The sequence below is a fragment of the Staurois parvus genome, unplaced genomic scaffold, assembly GCF_062004578.1.
Source record: "Staurois parvus isolate SC_StPar_1 unplaced genomic scaffold, SC_StPar_1.0 ptg000969l, whole genome shotgun sequence".
NCBI lineage: Eukaryota > Metazoa > Chordata > Amphibia > Anura > Ranidae > Staurois > Staurois parvus.
This window is the reverse complement of record NW_028318765.1, coordinates 425,001-444,132: the sequence shown is the minus strand read 5'-3', so window position 1 is coordinate 444,132 and position 19,132 is coordinate 425,001. Positions and strand designations below refer to the sequence as shown.

The following is a 19,132-nucleotide window of genomic DNA, read 5'->3' as shown; positions in this document are numbered from 1 at the left end:
ATTTTCTGCATTTAAACGCTCGATCCACATGGTTTCTCTACAGAGAATTTTTTTATCCAAATTGCCTGTGCGTGGATCTCTCATAACTACCTCCAATGCAATAAACCTAGCATGTGTGGTATCAAATTTGTGATATAGTCCCAGATGGCAACTAATGGGGGTGAGCATTTTGGCATTAGATGAATAATAAGCGTGATCATGTATTTGGCTAAACTAACTTATGGTTTTACCCACATAGTAAGCTCCACAAGTACATGTCATAAGGTATATTACTCCACTAGTTGTACAATTGGCATGAAATTTGGGGGTCAGAATCTCTCCATTGGGTCAAGGGAATTGTCGACCAGTCTGTACCCAAGGGCAGTATGTACATTTACCGCAGGCAAAAATGCCATTAGGAAGTGTGGAAAACTTGGTTCTTGGTACATAATGACTCGTTATTTTATCTTTAATAGAGACTGCTTTTTGAAACACCAACTCAGGGTAATCTTTGATATATTTATTTAATATGGCATCCTCTTGTAAGAGATGCCAATGACGTTGTAACATATTATGTAATTCCTGATGTTGTGCAGAATACTGTGTTCTAAATCTTACGGTTTGGTGTTTCAGACTTAGTTTAAGATGTAGAGTATAATAATGATATCCTATGCTTAGCCAATGCCTTATTGTAGGCTTTACGTAGAAGAGTTCTACTATAACCCCGTGAAAGAAGACGGTGTAAAAGAGTAACTTGATTTTTAAAGTCCTCTTAATTGCGTGTAGTTATTCCATATGCGGATATATTGTGCAAAAGGTATACTTTTTACCAACACTGGGGGATGAAAACTTCATGCGTGAAGGATAGTATTTCCAACTGTTTCTTTGCAAAACCGTTTAGTAGCCAAACCGTTGGTAAAATTTGTAAATCAAGGAAGACAATGGTTTTCATTGTAAATGTCAAATTAAATGAATTCCTATTAAATGACTGCATAAATTCCTCCAACCTATCAAGGGTACTGGTCCAGATGACAAACACATAATCAATATGCCTGAACCAGCAGAAGGCATGATCCAGGTATTTGGTGAGGTTGCCATCTGAAAAAATGTGATTCTCCCACCCCCCCTGGTACAGATTGGTGTACGCTGGGGTGCAACATGTGCCCATGGCTATGCCCTGCACCTGGAGGTAGTGGGAACCCATAAAAGTAAACCAACTATTTGTCAAAATATAATACAGTAGATTCAAAACAAAATCACAAAACTTTCATTGCGTATGATCTTGCTACAACAAAAAAGATTGCACCACTGCTACCCCCTGATCATGCGGTATGCTAGAGTAAAGGGCCTCCACATCAATGGTCACAAGAAGAGCATTAGGGAGTACAGATAGGCAATCAATGTATTTGAGTAGATCTAAAGTAACTTTTATATACGATGGGAATCGTGTAACATTTGGCATGAGAAAGAAGTCAGCAAACCTACTTGCATTCTCAGTTTGAGAACCAATACCTGATACAATGAGTTTTCCTTGTGGGGTACGTCTATTTGTATGGAACTTGGGCAAGGAATAGAACATAGCTTCTCTAGGAAATTGAATATTCAAAAAATTGTACGTGTCTTTGTCAATTAGGGCGTCAAGATATGCTCTATTAATGAGGTCTTTAAATTTAGTACTATATTGATGTGTTGTATTTGCTGGAATTGGTTTATACCATTGATGGTTTTGAAGGATTTTGAGGCACATCTGCTCATATTGGTCTTGTGACATAACGTTACCCCCCTTACTGGAAGGTTTAATAATTAAGCTAGTTCTACCTTTTAATTGATTAAGAGCTTGTCTACGTGAAAACTGGATGTTAGTATCCTTTGTCTCTATAGTCATGCGCTTAACCTCACTAATAGTCACAACTAAAAATGCCCACACCTGTGAGTTGGTAGTTCAGGAAACGTTTGAGTCAATACTTTGTACAACCAGCTTCCGCTGAAATTACAACTGCAAGTCTTTTTGGGTGTGTCTCTGCCAGCTTTGCACATCTAGAGAGTGAAATTTTAGCCTGTTTTTCTTTTCAAAATCGCTCAAGCTCTGTCAGATTGGATAGAGAGTGTGAACAGCAATTTTCAAGTCTTGCCACAGATTCTCAATTGGATTTAGGTCTGGACTTTGACTGGGCCATTCTAACACATGAATATGCTTTGATCCAAACCATTCCATTATAGTTCTGGCTTTATGTTTAGGGTCGTTGTCCTGCTGGAAGGTGAACCTCTTCCCCAGTTTCAAGTCTTTTGCAGACTGTAACAGGTTTTCTTCTACGGTTGTCCTATATTTCACTACATCCATCTTCCCATCAACTCTGACCAGCTTCCCTGTCCCTGCTTAAGGAAAGCATCTCCACAACATAATGCTGCCACTACCATGTTTTACAGTGGGGATGGTGTGTTCAGGGTGTTTTGCATAGCGTTTTGCTTTTAGGCCAAAGAGTTCAATTTTGGTCTCATCTGACCAGAGCACCTTCTTCCACATGACTTTTCACAAACTGCAAATAGGACTTCTTATGGCTTTCTTTCAACTATGGCTTTCTTCTTGCCACTCTTCCATAAAGGCCAGATTTACGTTACTGACCTGGCTTGTCATTGACCTGCTCTTGGATTCTGTTTATGCTTCTGCTCATCGGTTTCTGATCCTGGCTTCCTCCTGACCTTGTCCCTGTCTGATGTTCCGGTACCTCATCGCCTGCTCGTTGCTGACCCTGGCTATTACTCTGACTACTCTTCCAGCTCCAGTTTGGCTCTACAGTCCTGCCGAGTGCTTGTCCTGGCTATCCATTTTATCAGCTCCGGTTGTCACGGTGTGTTCTGGCCTCACACTTACCAGAAGTTCCGGCAAGCCACGTACCCAGATCTTGCAGTTCCAGTGGAGTGCCTCCGTAACCTCAGCTGGTCGCTTCGCCATCTCCTCTGTTCCTGACTGGATGCCCTGCTTGATTCCCCCGAGGCTATACCACCAGCCGCAAGTTCGACAATCAATACCCACAGGCATTCATGTTTCTCCTGTCCCTTGGCACCATCTGTTCCATCTTCAGTGGGGCCTGGGTTGGTGATACAAGAGAGGCTGACCTCTTCAATTCAGACTTCTATCGGGTACGTGACAGGCTGCTTCTATAGTTAATGCTCTCCTTGCCCGGTCTGTCAGTTTTTAGGTAGACGGCCATGTCTTGGTAGGTTTGCAGTTGTGCCATACTCTTTCCATTTTCGGATGATGGATTGAACAGTGCTCTGTGAGGTTGAAAGTTTGGTATTTTTTTTATAACCTAACCCTGCTTTAAACTTCCCCACAGCTTTTTCCCTGACCTGGTGTGTTCCTTGGCCTTCATAATGCTGTGTTTGTTCACTAATGTTTTCTAACAAACCTCTGAGGGCTTCACAGAACAGTTTTATTTATTTTGAGATCAAATTAGACATAGGTGGACTCTATTTACCAATTAGGTGACTTCTGAAGGCAATTGGTTCTACTAAATTTTATTTAGGGGTATCAGAGTAAAGGGGGCTAAATACAAATGCATGCCACACTTTTCAGATATTTATTTCTAAAAATGTTTGAAAACCATTTATCCTTCCACTTTGTCCTTCCACTTCACAACTTTGTGTTAGTCTATCACATAAAATCCCAATAAAATATATTTATGTTTTTGGTTGTAACATGACAAAATGTAGAAAATTTCAAGGGGTATGAATACTTTTTCAAGACATTGTAAAATGCTTTATTGAGCAGGTTAAAACCCAAAATGATAATTTTTCTTTATGGTCACTACTGTTAGTACTTAATCAACCCAAGGCCCTGGTTCACACTGCTGCAAGTTCAGGTGTGACATGTGATTTACAAAGTGCACCTGAAGTCGCATCTAATGTATTTTTATGGCACTGTCTTATTAGGTGCGATTTCAAGTAGCGCGATTTGAAGAAAAATTCCTGGATTACTTTTTCACCACTTCAGTGCAATTTAACTCTTTAAATGTGACCAAATCGCACCACTTTCAAATTGCATTCAGTGGGAACCAGGGCTTACTTTATATTTCTTAGGAAATCCAATAATAGCAGCAGGAAGGGAACACTGTCAAGGAAATCTCACTGCTGCTATCCACAAGAGTCGAAAAAGAAAGTAATACATGATTCAGCTGGCTGTTTCTTTGCTACATCAGAAATATTAGTTTGATTATAATTACCTTTAACCCTTGAACTATTCTTGTTTCTTCTCTTCTGCAGTCACATGAGATTTTAAACACAGCCCTACTAACTGGCATTTCTCAGAAAATCCCAGTGAGAGTACTGGCTTTGGAAGCTGGTGGACATGTGGTTGATATTACCAAACAGGCAGGTTGTGAAACCCCGAGTGCACAGATTGTCCAGGTCTGTATCATGTTTTTCTCTAAACCTGATGTGTGACAATTAGACACTAGACTAATTGTTCTCTCTGTAACCATGTTTTCTTTCTAGGTATCAGATGGCTGTGATTTTCTGTTTGTGGGTGGTAAGGAGACTCAGGGAGCTGTGGATGTGAAGGTGGAGTTTTGGTTAGAACGTCTACGTTCCTCTCTTTTGCTGTCTCTTTGGGTACCTCTGCTTCCATTGAGAGTGGAAGTGTCAGACACAAATTTGCAACGTTTGCCAAGTTCAGGGTAAGAACGACAATTTTAAATTTCTAAAGGGAACCTGTCATATACCCCAAACCTATTAAACTGTATAAAACCCTAACAATTAACTTTTCTTATTTGTTTCCATTTGGTCTGTTGAATAGACTATTGAAATCTTTTTGTTTAATTTGTCAGTATGTTTGTTAGATTACCTTGATGACCAAGATGACATTGCCAGAATTTTTGAAAGCTGATAATTTCTTGTGCTATTTATCTGTGGTGACTATTATTCATTGTTCCCAGCTATCTCTGAGGAGTACACAACCACTCTCATCTATGTTCTAAAGAATAGTAGTTTTTTTTTAGTCCTGTCTTGTTTCTGTTGTCTTGATACATAAGGGTGGGTAAGCCTAGGACTGAAAGTGTGTTACTGGTCAAATTAGCAGGTGAAATTAAAGGGACAAGAAAAGAAAATTAATGCAGCCAACACATGTACAGAGTGGTAAGATGCAATATATTAAATTATTGTTTTTGGGTTTAGCTACATATTAACCTACATTACAAAGTATGAGCAGTCACAACAACTTATCTTCTGGTGCCTTTGTTCTTGGACAGCTTGCTGATCTGAGTGGTATGATGTAAATTCAGTGACCCCAGGGGCGTATAATGAAATCATTTGGCCCATGTGCAAGGTCAAAAGTGGCGCTAGGCATTGAGAAAGATAAAAAATGTGGCACGCTGCGGCGAAAACTGTGCATGGTTTAAATTGCATTAAATATTGGGAATGGCTTAAAGAGTGTAGTTAAATAGAGTGCTTAACAGGGGGCCTGAGTATGGAACCACAAGGACGCAGGGAGTAGACGCTCCTAACACCCGCAGAGATGTAAAGCAGTGAAACCGTAACCCGACCCTACCCTAATCTGTGCCAGCTTGTGTAGGTCCCTCCCGGCGGGTCCTGTGGGCTCTGTGCGGGTCTGCGGAGTCAGAGGAGCTGCAGCGGTGACGGAAGGTGGCACTAGAGCATGGAGGGTGCTGTATTTGCCCACGTGATCAAGCGGGGATTGCTGGGAGGCCCCGGAGACGCCGCTGTTGTGGACAGGAAAGGATAGCGAATGTAGGGACACAGTGCGCATACCCACGGTATGTGATCCCCCCCCCCAGCTAATGGTGCCCCCTGAAGAACCCTGATGACCATAATATCACAACAGTTAAAGGTACCCAGACTACAGAGACAAATGGCGAGGAAAGGCTGAGAAGGACCAGGCGATCCCTTTCTATGGACTCTAGCAGTGAGGTTGAGTGAAGGGGTATAAATCAAGTAAAGAATAAGAGGGGTCACCCGTGGGTCCAGAGTTGAAGAGAGTTTCTCTCCTACCAGCGTATATAAAAGAATTCAGAAATGAAGAATAGATCTGTAAAGGATGGAGGGAAAAAAACCCACACAAATTTATACTATAAGAAAGTATATGTCCCCACAGGAGAAAAGTTCAGAGGATCTAACGCCTGAGAGACAGCAGGAAGTTGGCGGAATACATGAACTGAGGAACAAGAATGGAGATCAAACTAGACTGTCAGGTGTATTGAATATGATTCTGACAAAAAATCCCATAACTATGGAAAGCAAAATGGAAACAGAAAATATGGAAGAACATTGTGCAAGCTCACAAATACCTACAAAAACGGATATCATAGAAATGTTTGCAAATCCTAGCTCGGGTGGAAGAAACGGAGGGTAAACTGGATAAACATGCCCAAATAAATCTAACATTGGAAAAGCAATTGGAAGAAATCCAGAGAGACCAAAGGAAACTGGCATATAAATTGGAAGACCAAGAGAACAGAGACAGAAGGAATAACTTAAGGATTCGGGGCCTGCCAGAAGTAGCACAAGGAAAAGATCTATGGGATGGAATGAGGAAGGTGTTTAACCAAATAATGGGTAGACTGATGACAGATCAACTGAAAATTGACAGAGTACACAGAATCAGGCGACCCTAAGGATTTCAGCTGAGCCCCCAGAGGTGTTATTGTATGGTACCACTCTTACGAGGATAAATTAAATATATGGAAGAAACTATGGGGAAATCCAGCAAAATGGGAGAAAACGAATCTACAAATTTGTTCCGATGTTGCACCAGACATTTGCTAGGAGAAGATCTTTAAAGCCATTGCAGGACCAAATGTGGGAAAAACTGTCCGATATAACTGGGGGTTTCCAGCATGTTTGATCGGGTAGAAAGATGGACATTCAGCAAAACTGAGATTTCCAGAAGATTTGAAGGACTTTTGTGACAGAGTAGGTTTACAGATGCTGAATGTTCCGGGTTGGTTGAAAGGGGTTAAGGAGAGAGCAGTTTTAGAAAAGGAAAGATGGCAGGTAGTTTCAAAAAAGAGATGACGGAATTTAGAATAAGGATTTTATGTATCTTATTAGAACCCCTGTAACCTTCCCTATATAGCTTTCCTTTCTCCTATACAGGAATTGTAAGACGTCTCTAGACCCTGTGGGGAGAAGATTTTGGGGATCTATGAAAGATATATGTTCTGAACTTGAAAGAGGGTAGGGGAAGGGAAAGGACAGGAAGAGAAATTCCTTTTTTTTTTATTATTCTTTCTCTCTCCATAAGAATAGTGGTGGGGTTTTGTGTGGGAGATTTAGTACATTCTTGAATTTCGGACCCTAAGATGGGAGGTGGGGAGGCGAGCAGGTGCACATGTCCCGAGTCCCACCCTGGAAGAGGAATCAATGGTGGGTTTAAACCACAACCAATTCCAGGGCTGGAAATAGTCAAGGAGTATTGAAAAAAGGGATGGGGGGGGAGATGGGTTGATTCAGGGGGAGAGGTTTTAGGGAAGGGAAATCTGGGAAGTTGGGACAAATATAGGGATATCTTCTTGTTTCAGACCATTTACATGTGCTTCTTTCCAAATGGGAACATAGATGGTGTTTTGAAAGAGCCAGAGGAATGAATATGTGTAACTTTAAAACATACGATGTGAAGGGATTGAATACTCCAACCAAAAGGTATAAGATTCTCAGAGGGATACATCAGCTTTCTATTGAGGTGGTGTTTTTAAAAGAGACACACATATCTCAAGATACGAATGTAAAGTCGTATTCAAATTACTATCCAACATGGTACTATGCTGAATCACCAATACAATGGGCAAAAGGAGTAGTTATTGGGTTTGCAAAAAACGTAAGATTTATTGCGGAAGAAAGATTGGTAGACCCAGAGGGTAGCTTTCTATTCCTGAGAGGGACACTCCAGGGGATGGAATGTACATTGGCAAATATTTATTGTCCTAATAAAAATTCAGTGGCATACCTGGAGGGTTTACTAAGAAAGCTTATAGATTTCAAGAGGTTAATGCTGATTGTGGTAGGGGATTTCCCTGACAGTGGCAGGATCCGACTTGGAAGTAGCAGCCTTTTCCTTCAGGCCTTGATTTTAGTGTGACCTACTAGGCCTCTGGGAATCAAGAGGCTTAGGACTGGAGTAGGGGCACTCACCCAGAGTATGAGAAAGGAGGCGTCCTCAGGAAGCCGGTCGACAGCGGTGAGCAGCCGCAAGGGCCGGGTCCAGTGTTGCACGGTGTCGGGGCCAATTTATGCAGCCGAGCTCCGGGCTAAGGGGGCGGGTGCCAGCCGTGGGAAGATGGTGGCCGCCGCTTTGCTGTGGGGCCGGAGCAGCTCCCCCAGGGATTGAAGTGGGTTTCTCCACCTTCTCTGCTCTGGTCCAGCTGATTCCATGGGGTTCTGGGGGAGATGAGGAGGGGAAGACCGGCAGGCAGGCTCATCTCTGGCCAAGGTAGAGGCCTTTTTTAGGTTTCTACTTCCCTCTCTCTGCACCTGTGATGATGCATCTATCCACAGATCCATGAAGAGATCTGCATGGATCTGTGGATAGATGCATCATCACAGGTGCAGAGAGAGGGAGGTAGAAACCTAAAGTCTGTTAAAAAGATGTTACATGGCCGCTGTTGAGTAGCCGAGCGTGATGGCCGCTCCTCAGCCCATCTCCTCACCCTCCAGACACACCTTAGCCTCTACCTTGGCCAGAGACGAGCCTGCCTGCTGGCTTCCCCCTCCTCATCTCCCGCAGAACCCCCCAGAATCAGCTGGACAGAGCGGAGAAGGTGGAGCAACCCGCTTCAATTCCTGGGGGAGCTGCTCCGGCCCCACAGCGAAGCGGAGGCCACCATCTTCACGCGGCTGGCACCCGCCCCCTTGGCCCAGAGCTCGGCTGCATAAATCGGCCCCGACGCCCTGCAACACTGGACTCGGTCCCTTGCAGCCACTCACCACTGTCGGCTGGCTTCCTGAGGATGGCTACTTTCTCATACTCTGGGTGGGTGCCCCTACTCCAGTCCCAGGCCTCCCGATTCCCAGAGGCCTAGTAGGTCACACAAAGATCCAGGCCTGAAGGAAAAGGCTGCTACTTCCAAGCCGGATCCTGCCACTGTCAGGGACGAAGGTAGAGACATACAGTCCTGTCTGGACCCCCAATTACAACAGTCTCCATTACTGGGCAACCGTAGCGACCCTGATTGCTTTTTGGACCACCACTATGGGGCAATGTACCCTTCACCCCTGCCTCTCACCTACCACACATCCTCCGCACACCTGCTGGCCAATAACACTGTGCCCACTGAAGGCCCCTTCCTGATCCTGAAGTTTTGAGACCTTGGTGAGGCGAAACAAAGCAGCCGCTTACGTTGTCCCACGTTGATCACCAGGAGGTGACTCCATTATGGAGACCATGGGGAAGAACTTCCTAGCTGTCCTGGGCAAGTCGTCCAATCCTACAGTTACCTCTACTAAGGCTAACCCTACTAAAAGATCTCACTCCAAACTGGCCTCACAGCAACCTTCTCCTTAATATCCAAGACTTTCCCAAGAGATCGACTCTCTATTAGATGATTTGTCTGACGACAGACTCTCAATGGTACAGAATGAAGATCCTACGGATGCGGCGCTCCGTGACTTCGCCAATGAAAGGTACCAGGAGCATCTCATGGTGCCCCCTACTGACCCTGGGCCCTCAGGCAGTGCCCTAGTGCTCGAATGGTCAGTCCGCCCCTGCGTGCAGCTTTACTGTAAGTTGCCCAATTTCCAAATCGGATTAGATGTGACTGTGGTGTTAGCCCCCAGTCACATCGGGTGCAATTTGGCATGTGATTTGCAAGTCGCAGGGCATGCATATTGCATGCCAAGTCGCATCCAGGGTGCACGATTTCAGGTGCGATTTGGGAATTGAAATTGTACCTGATATTGAATCTAATGAGTGTGGATGTGAGTGTCTTAACGTAAGCGATTTGCTGCAGCACAATTTCAAAAGTAGTTCTTGTCTAACTTTTTCAGCATTTTGTAGCGATTTCACATATAGACTACAATAGAAATCGCAATGCAAAACACAATTGAAAACGCAATAACTCATGCGTAAATCTACAGAAAATACAGTGAAATTGCCAACAAAAAGCACAATTTTAAATCACATCTAGTGTGAATCAAGCAGGCAATTCAACAAAGGAAATAAATCTTTGAAGGCATGCGGTATCTGCGTGCTCGGATAAGGGTCTGTTATGAATCTGGGGGGGGGGGATCCATGCCAATATTTCATTAATTTTTTTTAAAATCCTTTTCTCTCTCTCTCTTACTCACTCACTCACTTTTCTCTTGGTTTGACAAACCTTCCCAAAAGGGGGTGGAGTGCAAACCAGCATGATCAAATCAATCATTAGTCCGGGCTCTTATCTCATCCTATCGTTTGACATTCACATAGGGTGCAACTTTAAAGGTGTTTGAACAGACAAGGCCTTATTCTAATTCACATTCTAGGGATCATTTAGACAGAAAGCAAAGATGCTGTCACCAGCACATTTATGTTGGGGTAGTCACACGGATATCATTCAAATTCATTGCCGTGGTTGGGATTCAAACCGACAACCCTAGTGGTGTGAGGCAGCAGTGCCAAGCATGGGATCCCACCCCATGTGACATCAATGATGTCACATGGGGCGGGGTCACTCGGATGATGTCCCCGGCTGGCCCCGCCCCTTACCTATTTAAGAACTGTCACCCTGGCTCACTGCATAAGGCTCTTTTTTTGGCTCATCGCCGCCTGACACCGTGATTGACGTTGGATCTACTTCGGGGGACATTGTTTTATTAAAGGACTTGTCAAAGACCCTGTGCTGTGTTTTTTTACACTACACTTTGTTTTTTTGTGAATGAGTAGCTGTACCATGTACCGCATACTCATTCACGTAGGGGGACGGGACGGGTGTAAAAAACCACAGTACAGGGTCTTTGACAAGTCCCTTAATAAAACAATGTCCCCCGAAGTAGATCCAATGTCAATCACGGTGTCAGGCGACGGCAACCGCATACTCATTCACGTGGGGGGGGAGCGGGATCTGGGGGCACCCTTGTTATAGGGGGCTTCCAGATTCTGATAAGCCCCCCGCCCGCAGACCCCCACAACCACCGGCCAGGGTTGTGGGGAAGAGGCCCTTGTCCCCATCAACATGGGGACAAGGTGCTTTGGGGGGGGGAGCCCCCTGGCCCATAGCACCCCCCATGTTGAGGGCATGTGGCCTAGTATGGTTCAGGAGGGGGGCGCGCTCGCTTCCCCCCCCTTTCCTGACCTGCCAGGATGTATGCTCGGATAAGGGTCTGGTATGGATTTTAGGAGGGCTCCACACCATTGTTTTTTAAATTTTGGCTTGGAGTTACCCCTTAATATCCATACCAGACCCGAAGGGCTTTGCATGAATGGGAGGGGGGACCCCACTCAGTTTTTTTTAATTTACTTAATTGATGGAAATGATTTAAAATTCAGCTGTCAGTGATGAACCCCGCTGACAGATGAAACATTAATGCAGGCCATAGACTGGTCAAAAACCAGCCATTTAAAAAAAAAAAAGAAAAATCGGTTGTTCAATAGGCCGACGTTACCACCAACGGCCGTCAAATATAATAGCGGAGTATTACTGCTATCCCTGCAGAAAGCTCTGCTATTATATTTGACATTAAAAAGTATAGCGGTTGCAACATTGTATCTATTTGTATCCGAATAAAAACATCTGTATCCGAAATGGATACAAATAGATACAATGTTGCAACCGCTATACTTTTTAATGTCAAATATTTGGAAAAAAATTTGGAAAGAAAAATCGGCCGATTTTGCCGATCGGCCAATTTTCGCGGCAATGATCGGCAAATCGGCCGATCTTTTTAACGATAAAAAAATCTGCGCATGAGCCATGACCTGCAAGAAAAAGAAAAAAAGAAGAAGAAGAAAAAGAAAAATGCAGGCCATAGATGAGGCGAAAACCGGACGTAAAAAAAAAAAAAAAACGGCTGATTTTCGTCCCGTCTACGGCCGGCAAATATAATAGCGGAGTAATTACTTTTGTTCCTGCAGAGAGCTCCGCTATTGACATTAAATATTTGACATTAAAAAGTATAGTGGTTGCAACATTGTATCTATTTGTATCCATTTCAGATACAAGGGGGTTCCAGATTCTGATAAGCCCCCCACCTGCAGACCCCCACAACCGCTGGCCAGGGTTGTGGGGAAGAGGCCCTTGTCCCCATCAACATGGGGACAAGGTGCTTTGGGGGGGGAGCCCCCTGGCCCATAGCACCCCCCATGTTGAGGGCATGTGGCCTGGTATGGTTCAGGAGGGGGGGCGCTCGCTCGTCCCCCCGTCCCCCCCACTTTCCTGACCTGCTGGGCTGCATGCTCGGATAAGGGTCTGGTATGGATTTTGGGAGGAACCCCATGCTGTTTTTTATTTAATTTTGCCATGGAGTTACCCCTTAATATCCATACCAGACCCGAAGGGCTTAGTATGGATGGGAGGGGGGACCCCAGGCAGTTTTTTTTTTTTTTTTTTTTTTTTATTGCAGACCTTTATTTTTGCATTCAACTGTCAAAATAAATATTATCTAGACCTTCGAAATAAGTAAAATCATTACAGAAATAATTATAAAGGATAAGAAACAAAAATAAAATCAATAGAATCAATAGAACTAAGGAAATTAAATTAGAATACATAAAGATATGCCTAGTGCTGTTTGTCAAACACAGTAGACGCGATCGAGTGCCGTCTGTCAGTGGAATCCACACAGAGATTTACTATTGAACAGCGTAAAAAAAGAAAGCGCCCACGGAAGACGTCTAAAATGTGTTCTGCACATGCGCATTTATATCGGCCATAGACCATGGAAAAGCGTCTAGTTCTTTACTGTGACAACTCACTTTAAAAAAACTATTTTTTACACATTTTAAAAATTTTATGAAATGTCAGATATTGTTTAAAGTGAAGTTCTGATATTTGGCAAAGCAAATTTCAATGTGAACATGTCTCTGCAATGTTTTTTCATGGTGTTAGACGTGCCTCTTGGCAAGTCTGCTTTTTGAGTCTGTTTCCTGGACTGTGCCTGGTTAGTAAATTCGCTTTGGCGTCTACTTTTACACTGCAAAGACATTTACTAAAGAAAGCGTCAACATGTAGACGGTCGCTATTAAAAAGTAGACGTTAGCACACGGAAATGCGCCTAGGCACAATAGTAAATCAGGGTCAAAGGATCAATGTGTCGGATCTCTCCAATGGGAGTCACGTGTCGGATGATACAATGTATCTCTCTCCGCTCTGACTTCTGATTCCGCTGATGACAGCTCCTAAAAAACGTCACCGGAGGAGGCGGGGCCGGGTCTTCTAACTTCAAGAAGTTAGAAGTCACGGAATTGGATTATCACTTCAGTGGACTTCATATTCATCACCATAGTCACATGGCTATAGTATATTTATTATTGGATAGTATTTACTGTATTTATGTCACATTTGGACGATTCATGTGATTTCACCTTTACACCTATAGGCGCCTACACATATCTTCAACCTGAGGATTCTGTTTATGAACCTTAAGTAAATCACGTAAGGCTTTTTGTTTAAGGGTTGATTCATAGAACTTCATATACCTGGTGCCTAGTTTAATCAGAGTGCTGCACATACATATAAACACACATACATCCCAGAGTGCCGTATGTATGTATATATATATATATATTAGAATATCATCAAAAAGTTAAATTATTTAAGTGATTCAATTCAGAAAGTTAAACTTATAAAGATTCATTACACACAGAGTGATATATTTCAAGCGGTTTTTTTTTTCTTTAATTTGGATGATTATGGCTTACAGCTAGTGAAAACCCAAAATCCAGTATCTCAGAAAATTAGAATATTAAATAAGACCAATTAAAAAAAAAATGTTGGTTTACTGAAGAGAATGTCCATGTACAGTATAGTATACAGTCAGTACTTGGTTAGGGCTCCTTTTGCATGAATTACTGCATCAATGTTGCGTGGCATCGATACATTCAGCCTTTGGCATGGCTGAGGTGTTATGGAAGCCCAGGTTGCTTTGATGGCGGCCTTCAGCTTGTCTGCATTGTATGTCTGGTGTCTCTCATCTTCCTTTTGACAATACCCCACAGATTCTCTATAGGTTTTAGGTCAGGTGAGTTTGTTGGCCAATCAAGCACCATGATCATTTAAACCAGATATTGGTACCAGCCGTAGTTCACTCCTTGTGTATCCCACAAATTATTGAATGGCCTTTGCTTCACAATCCTCTCAAGGCTGCTATTATCCCTGTTGCTTGTGCACCTTTTTCTACCACACCTTTTCCTTCCACTCAACTTTCCATTATTATGCTTGGATATAGCACACTGTGAACAGCCAGCTTCTTTAGCAATGACCTTTTGTGATTTACCCTACTTGTGGAGGGTGTCAATGGCTATCTTCTGGAGAACTGTCAAGTCAGTAGTCTTCCCCATGATTGTGTAACCTACTGAACCAGACTGAGAGACCATTTAAAGGCTCAGAAAACCTTTACAGGTGTTTTTAGTTAATTAGCTGATTAGAGTGTGACACCATGGGGCTGATTTACTAAGAATAAGGTGAAGCAGTATAAGTTAGTGTCACGTACCTGGTTGGGGAACCTGACGTGGAGAGAAGGTGTCCTCTTACGACTCCCGCTCAGAGCCCCTGATAGTGGGAACAGAGGGCGCAGAGCCAGGAGTGGCACGAGTGCCGGGTAGATCTGGAGCTGGCGGCAGGTATCTGAAGACCCAGGAGATCCGGATGCAGGCCAGGTGCGGATGCAGGAACGTAGGTACAGCAGCAGGCAGGCATGGCGGCAATCAGGATGCAGACTGGGACTGGACACAGGAGCGTGGATCTGGCAGCAGGCAGGTATGGCAGTGACCAGGGTGCAGGACCGTGGGTGCAGCAGCAGGTAAGTATGGCGGTGACCAGGATGCAGGCCAGGTGCAGGACCGCGGGTGCAGCAGCAGGTAAGTATGACGCTGACCAGGATGCAGGCCAGGTGCAGGACCGTGGGTGCAGCAGCAGGTAAGTATGGCAGCCGTCAGGATGCAACCCAGGTGCAGGAATAAGTAAGTAGGCGCAGCAGAGTCAGACAAGCCGGGTCAGTATTAAGCGAGCAGATCAAGTACAAGGGAGCAGGCAAATGGATGGTCAGGGATAGCCGAGGTTGGTGCAGGCTGAGTTCTTTCTTAGTCAGGTCAGATCAGGATACAGGCAACAGAATCAGGTAATGAATGCAGGGACGTTGTAGACTAGAAGGCATTGATTTTACTGTATAGCAGGGTTAAATAGTCCGCCTAGCAGAGACGTGTACACTACTGCGCATGCGCACACTTCAGTGCTTCTGCGCATGCACGCCCGCATGCTCCGGCGCATGCGCACTCGCACCGCCACAGCCCGAGGGGATCCGTCACCGTAGCACGGCTGCACGACAACAGGATCCCTGACAGACACCAAAACGTCACCTAATTGAAACAATTAAGACCTTACCGTGGTGAACAGAAAAAAATCTTCACATAGGAAAATGTCTACAGGTATTAGTAAATGTCGAATTGGGATACTCGTGTTTACAAAATAGGCAATTCTAAACTTGGTCCATAGAGGGCATAGGAGCCAGAATCCCATTTCCCATTTCTTTCTAGAAACATTTGGCAGGTGTGATTTGTTTGCTTTTTCTTAATGCTAATTCTATTATCAATTCTCTTTCTTGCTTTTGTAGTGTTTTTCTACGTTATTTTCTACAATTAATGCATTTTTTAATGAATGTTACAGAGTAATGCATACTATTTTCTAATGTTAAATGTATATTCAACCAGTACAGTTATATTTCTATACAACAAATAATTTTTAATGTCAAATTTGAATTTTCTTATTTCCTTAAAAGTATACATCTTAATTCTTGAATTGTGGTACTAGTATATATGCTAGATAGCTTTATAGTCAGCATTGTGGCTTAGTGGTTAGTACTTCTGCCTAGGAGCACTAGGGTTGCCAGTTTAAATCCCAACCATGGCACAAAAGGCAAGGAGTTTGCATGTTCTGCCTGTGTGGGTTTCCTCACATGCTGGTATTTGTTTTGGCTCCTATCTAAACTGTCCCTGGTATATGAATGTGAGTTAGAAACTTTAGATTGTAAGCTCCATGAAGGCAGGCTAAAATAAGTAGCTATATGTAGGAGGGTTCCACCATCATTGCAAATCTTGCAATATGTTTTCACTCGTGAATGACAATAAGCAGCCTTGTGAATTCTGCTTATTCACCGCTACATTTGTATTTCCATTTCATTTGAAATATATTGTTAGTTACAATGACCACGCCCAAGGACTTAGGACTCATCACACCCACAGAGTTACAATCTACAGGCATGTGTCAGCACAGTGGGTTAGTGGTTAGTAATATGTGCTGTCTTGTGAGCTACTATGGTGCTAAAATATATTTATATTAACCAATAAAGTGCTGTGAGTTATTAAACAATTAAATTATAACAGTAGATCGCCTACACATCACACATACCCATACTAATGTGTTATAGCAAATCCAAAAATTAATAACAGTGTCACACTCTACTAACAAACGAATAAGTGGTTATCCAAAACCAAAATTGTTAACCAAAGCAAATTTTGTATCCAAATAGAATATCACTTTTACAAATTTAAGTGTCCATATTCAATCTGTGACTTCACACTTTTTCAGGTATGTAAACAAAACGACATGTGTTCAATCCACCAATATTGCATTGTTATTACAACCAAAACGTGCACCTTCACCGGTTGTGCTCTACCTGGTAAATACGACCAAACCGTTAAGTGAGGTCATATATGGCTTGCGTCCCTTTGAATTGGACTTAGAACTGGATGGGAATGTCACTCTCTAAGATTTAGGATCCCCTCACTTCCTTAAAACTCTTTTTTTTCCATAGATGTATATGCCATAAAGAGTAATAAAAACATAGTGTCTTATCCTCTTTTAAAACATTTATTAAACATATATTAGTGCAATCACATGTAACTGTAATTGCTTTAAAATCATTACACAGTATGTATTAGCAATCACTGCTGTGTACTTGCTGTGTGTTGCCTGTCTCCTTAAGCGTTGTGACATCCGAGCCCCTCCCCTACGCATTACGCCACCAGGTCACGTGGCTTCATCAGGGGGAATGATTAGTGGTTAGTACTGCTGGCTAGCGGAACTAGGGTTGCTGGCTCAAATCGCAACCATGGCACTACCTGCATGGAGTTTGCATGCTCTGCCTGTTGGGTTTTCTCCCATGCTTCAAAGACATGCTGGTAATTGTTTTGGCTCCTGTCTAAATTCTCCCTAGTATATGAATGGGAGTTAGGGACCTTGCATTGTAAGCTCCTTGAAGTCAGAGCCTGATGTGAATGTATAATACGTATGTAAAGTGCTGTGTAAATTGACGGCACTATATAAGTACCTGAACTAATATAAATGCATGTTTATATATGTGTTTTTTGCAATCTGGTACATTTTAGAGAGTTTCACATAATGTAGACAAACGAGCTGACATTACAAATAAAAAGTGTGTATGTGGGGGGGGGGGGGGGGTTGCTCTTCTACCCCCTTTTCTAGCCTGCAGGACTGTATGCTCCGATAAGGGTGTGTTAGTGATTTTGGGGGGAAACCACACTTTTCTTTTTTGGTTAAGGGGTTCTCCTTCAAATCCATGACAGTTATATCCCTGTTATATGACAAATAATTTTTAATGTCTAACTCATATTTTGTTATATCTACTTTTAAATCTTAATTCTTGAATCATGGTACTACCATATATTCTAAATAATGTTATTGGCAGCACAGTGGTTAAAAACTATGAGAAAAAAGACTAGTTATGGACTCAGCCGGAATGGGAAATTTGTAAATGCGCAAAAGAAATAATTCAAACAAAGGAGAGGGTGATCAATGGCGCAGGAAAACTCCTTTATCTGCACAGACAAAATTAAAAGGTATAAAATAAAACACAAAAAATCATACCACACTCCACAGGTCCCAAGTAGGTAAATCCCCATCAGGGGAAAAACTCAATAGTTGAATGATGTTTGTATGGATGACTCATTAGGGAGCTATGACATGTACTAAGCAGGCAAAGATACAAAAAGCATGATAACAAAATGATTCCTACAACCAGGCTTGACCTGCCATAGGCGCCAGGATAGACCAAGCACCAGACCAAAGAGGTAAGTATTAGTGCAATACAGGGAAGGATGCATGAAGGGTAACAAAACTTCCTTCATACACTAATCACCAAGGCATATAAATCACAATAGCAATTGATCCTAAATGTATGACCACATGTAGTTTAGAGGAGGATATAAATATGGTGTATGATAAGCCTGTGACCCCTCCCCAGGTGCCGAACTATAGGACACCATCCAGGGGAGATCCCATAAGGCCACTGTGACCTCCCTGATACATGATCAGGTCGAGGACTAAGCTTAGAAGATATGGTGTGTTTATGGATATTCCTGAGAATAGATATGCGCTCGAGGTGGTTTAGATGGAGAGTACACTCCCTTGAAGGGTTTGACATGTAGTGCCCATAAATGAACTAGCAACGGAATTTCTTCAAATGTTGAAAGTAATTGGTGTGGCCAGTAAACACTCAAGTATGCAATAATGTCTCAATTGAAGAGGTGGCATTAGTTGAAGAGAAGCATAGTCCCTTTGGTATACGGGAGTACGCATAGGTGAGACTTGTAAGCAATCAGAATGGTCTATGGCTGCTCAATAAAAGAAATGGCATTATCTGATGCATAGTCCCTTTGAATACATAAGGATGCAAATAATATAGCTTGTAAGCAATTGAGGTATGCAGTGGCTCCTCAGTCAGGGAAATGGCATTATTTGAAGCACTGTCCCTTTAAATGCACAGGGGTGCATGTGATATAGTTTGTAAATATATGAGTATGCAGTGACTACTCAATCTACACTGGGACATGGCCAGGCACCTCCTAAACGCACTGACTTGCATTACTTCCTGCAATTTTTGTGGGTTGTTAGGAGACTCATTCCCAATGATAGCAAAATGAAAACAGCATAGCCAACATGTACCAAAGAGCATGGGCCCTTCAGTCTGTCATGGATCTGAAGGGGCACCC

The 19,132-nt window shown here is 43.0% G+C and overlaps 1 protein-coding gene across 1 annotated transcript in view; it reads left to right on the top strand.

Moving 5' to 3' along the window:
• The window catches only part of LOC149441590 (transmembrane protein 132A-like), a 555,893-nt gene that overhangs the window by 319,411 nt on the left and 217,350 nt on the right, over positions 1-19,132 (top strand). The window contains exons 7-8 of the mRNA XM_089657142.1: positions 4,243-4,386; positions 4,474-4,655. Coding sequence (XP_089513268.1) covers positions 4,243-4,386; positions 4,474-4,655 — 326 coding nt within the window. The remainder of the gene's footprint in view (positions 1-4,242; positions 4,387-4,473; positions 4,656-19,132) is intronic.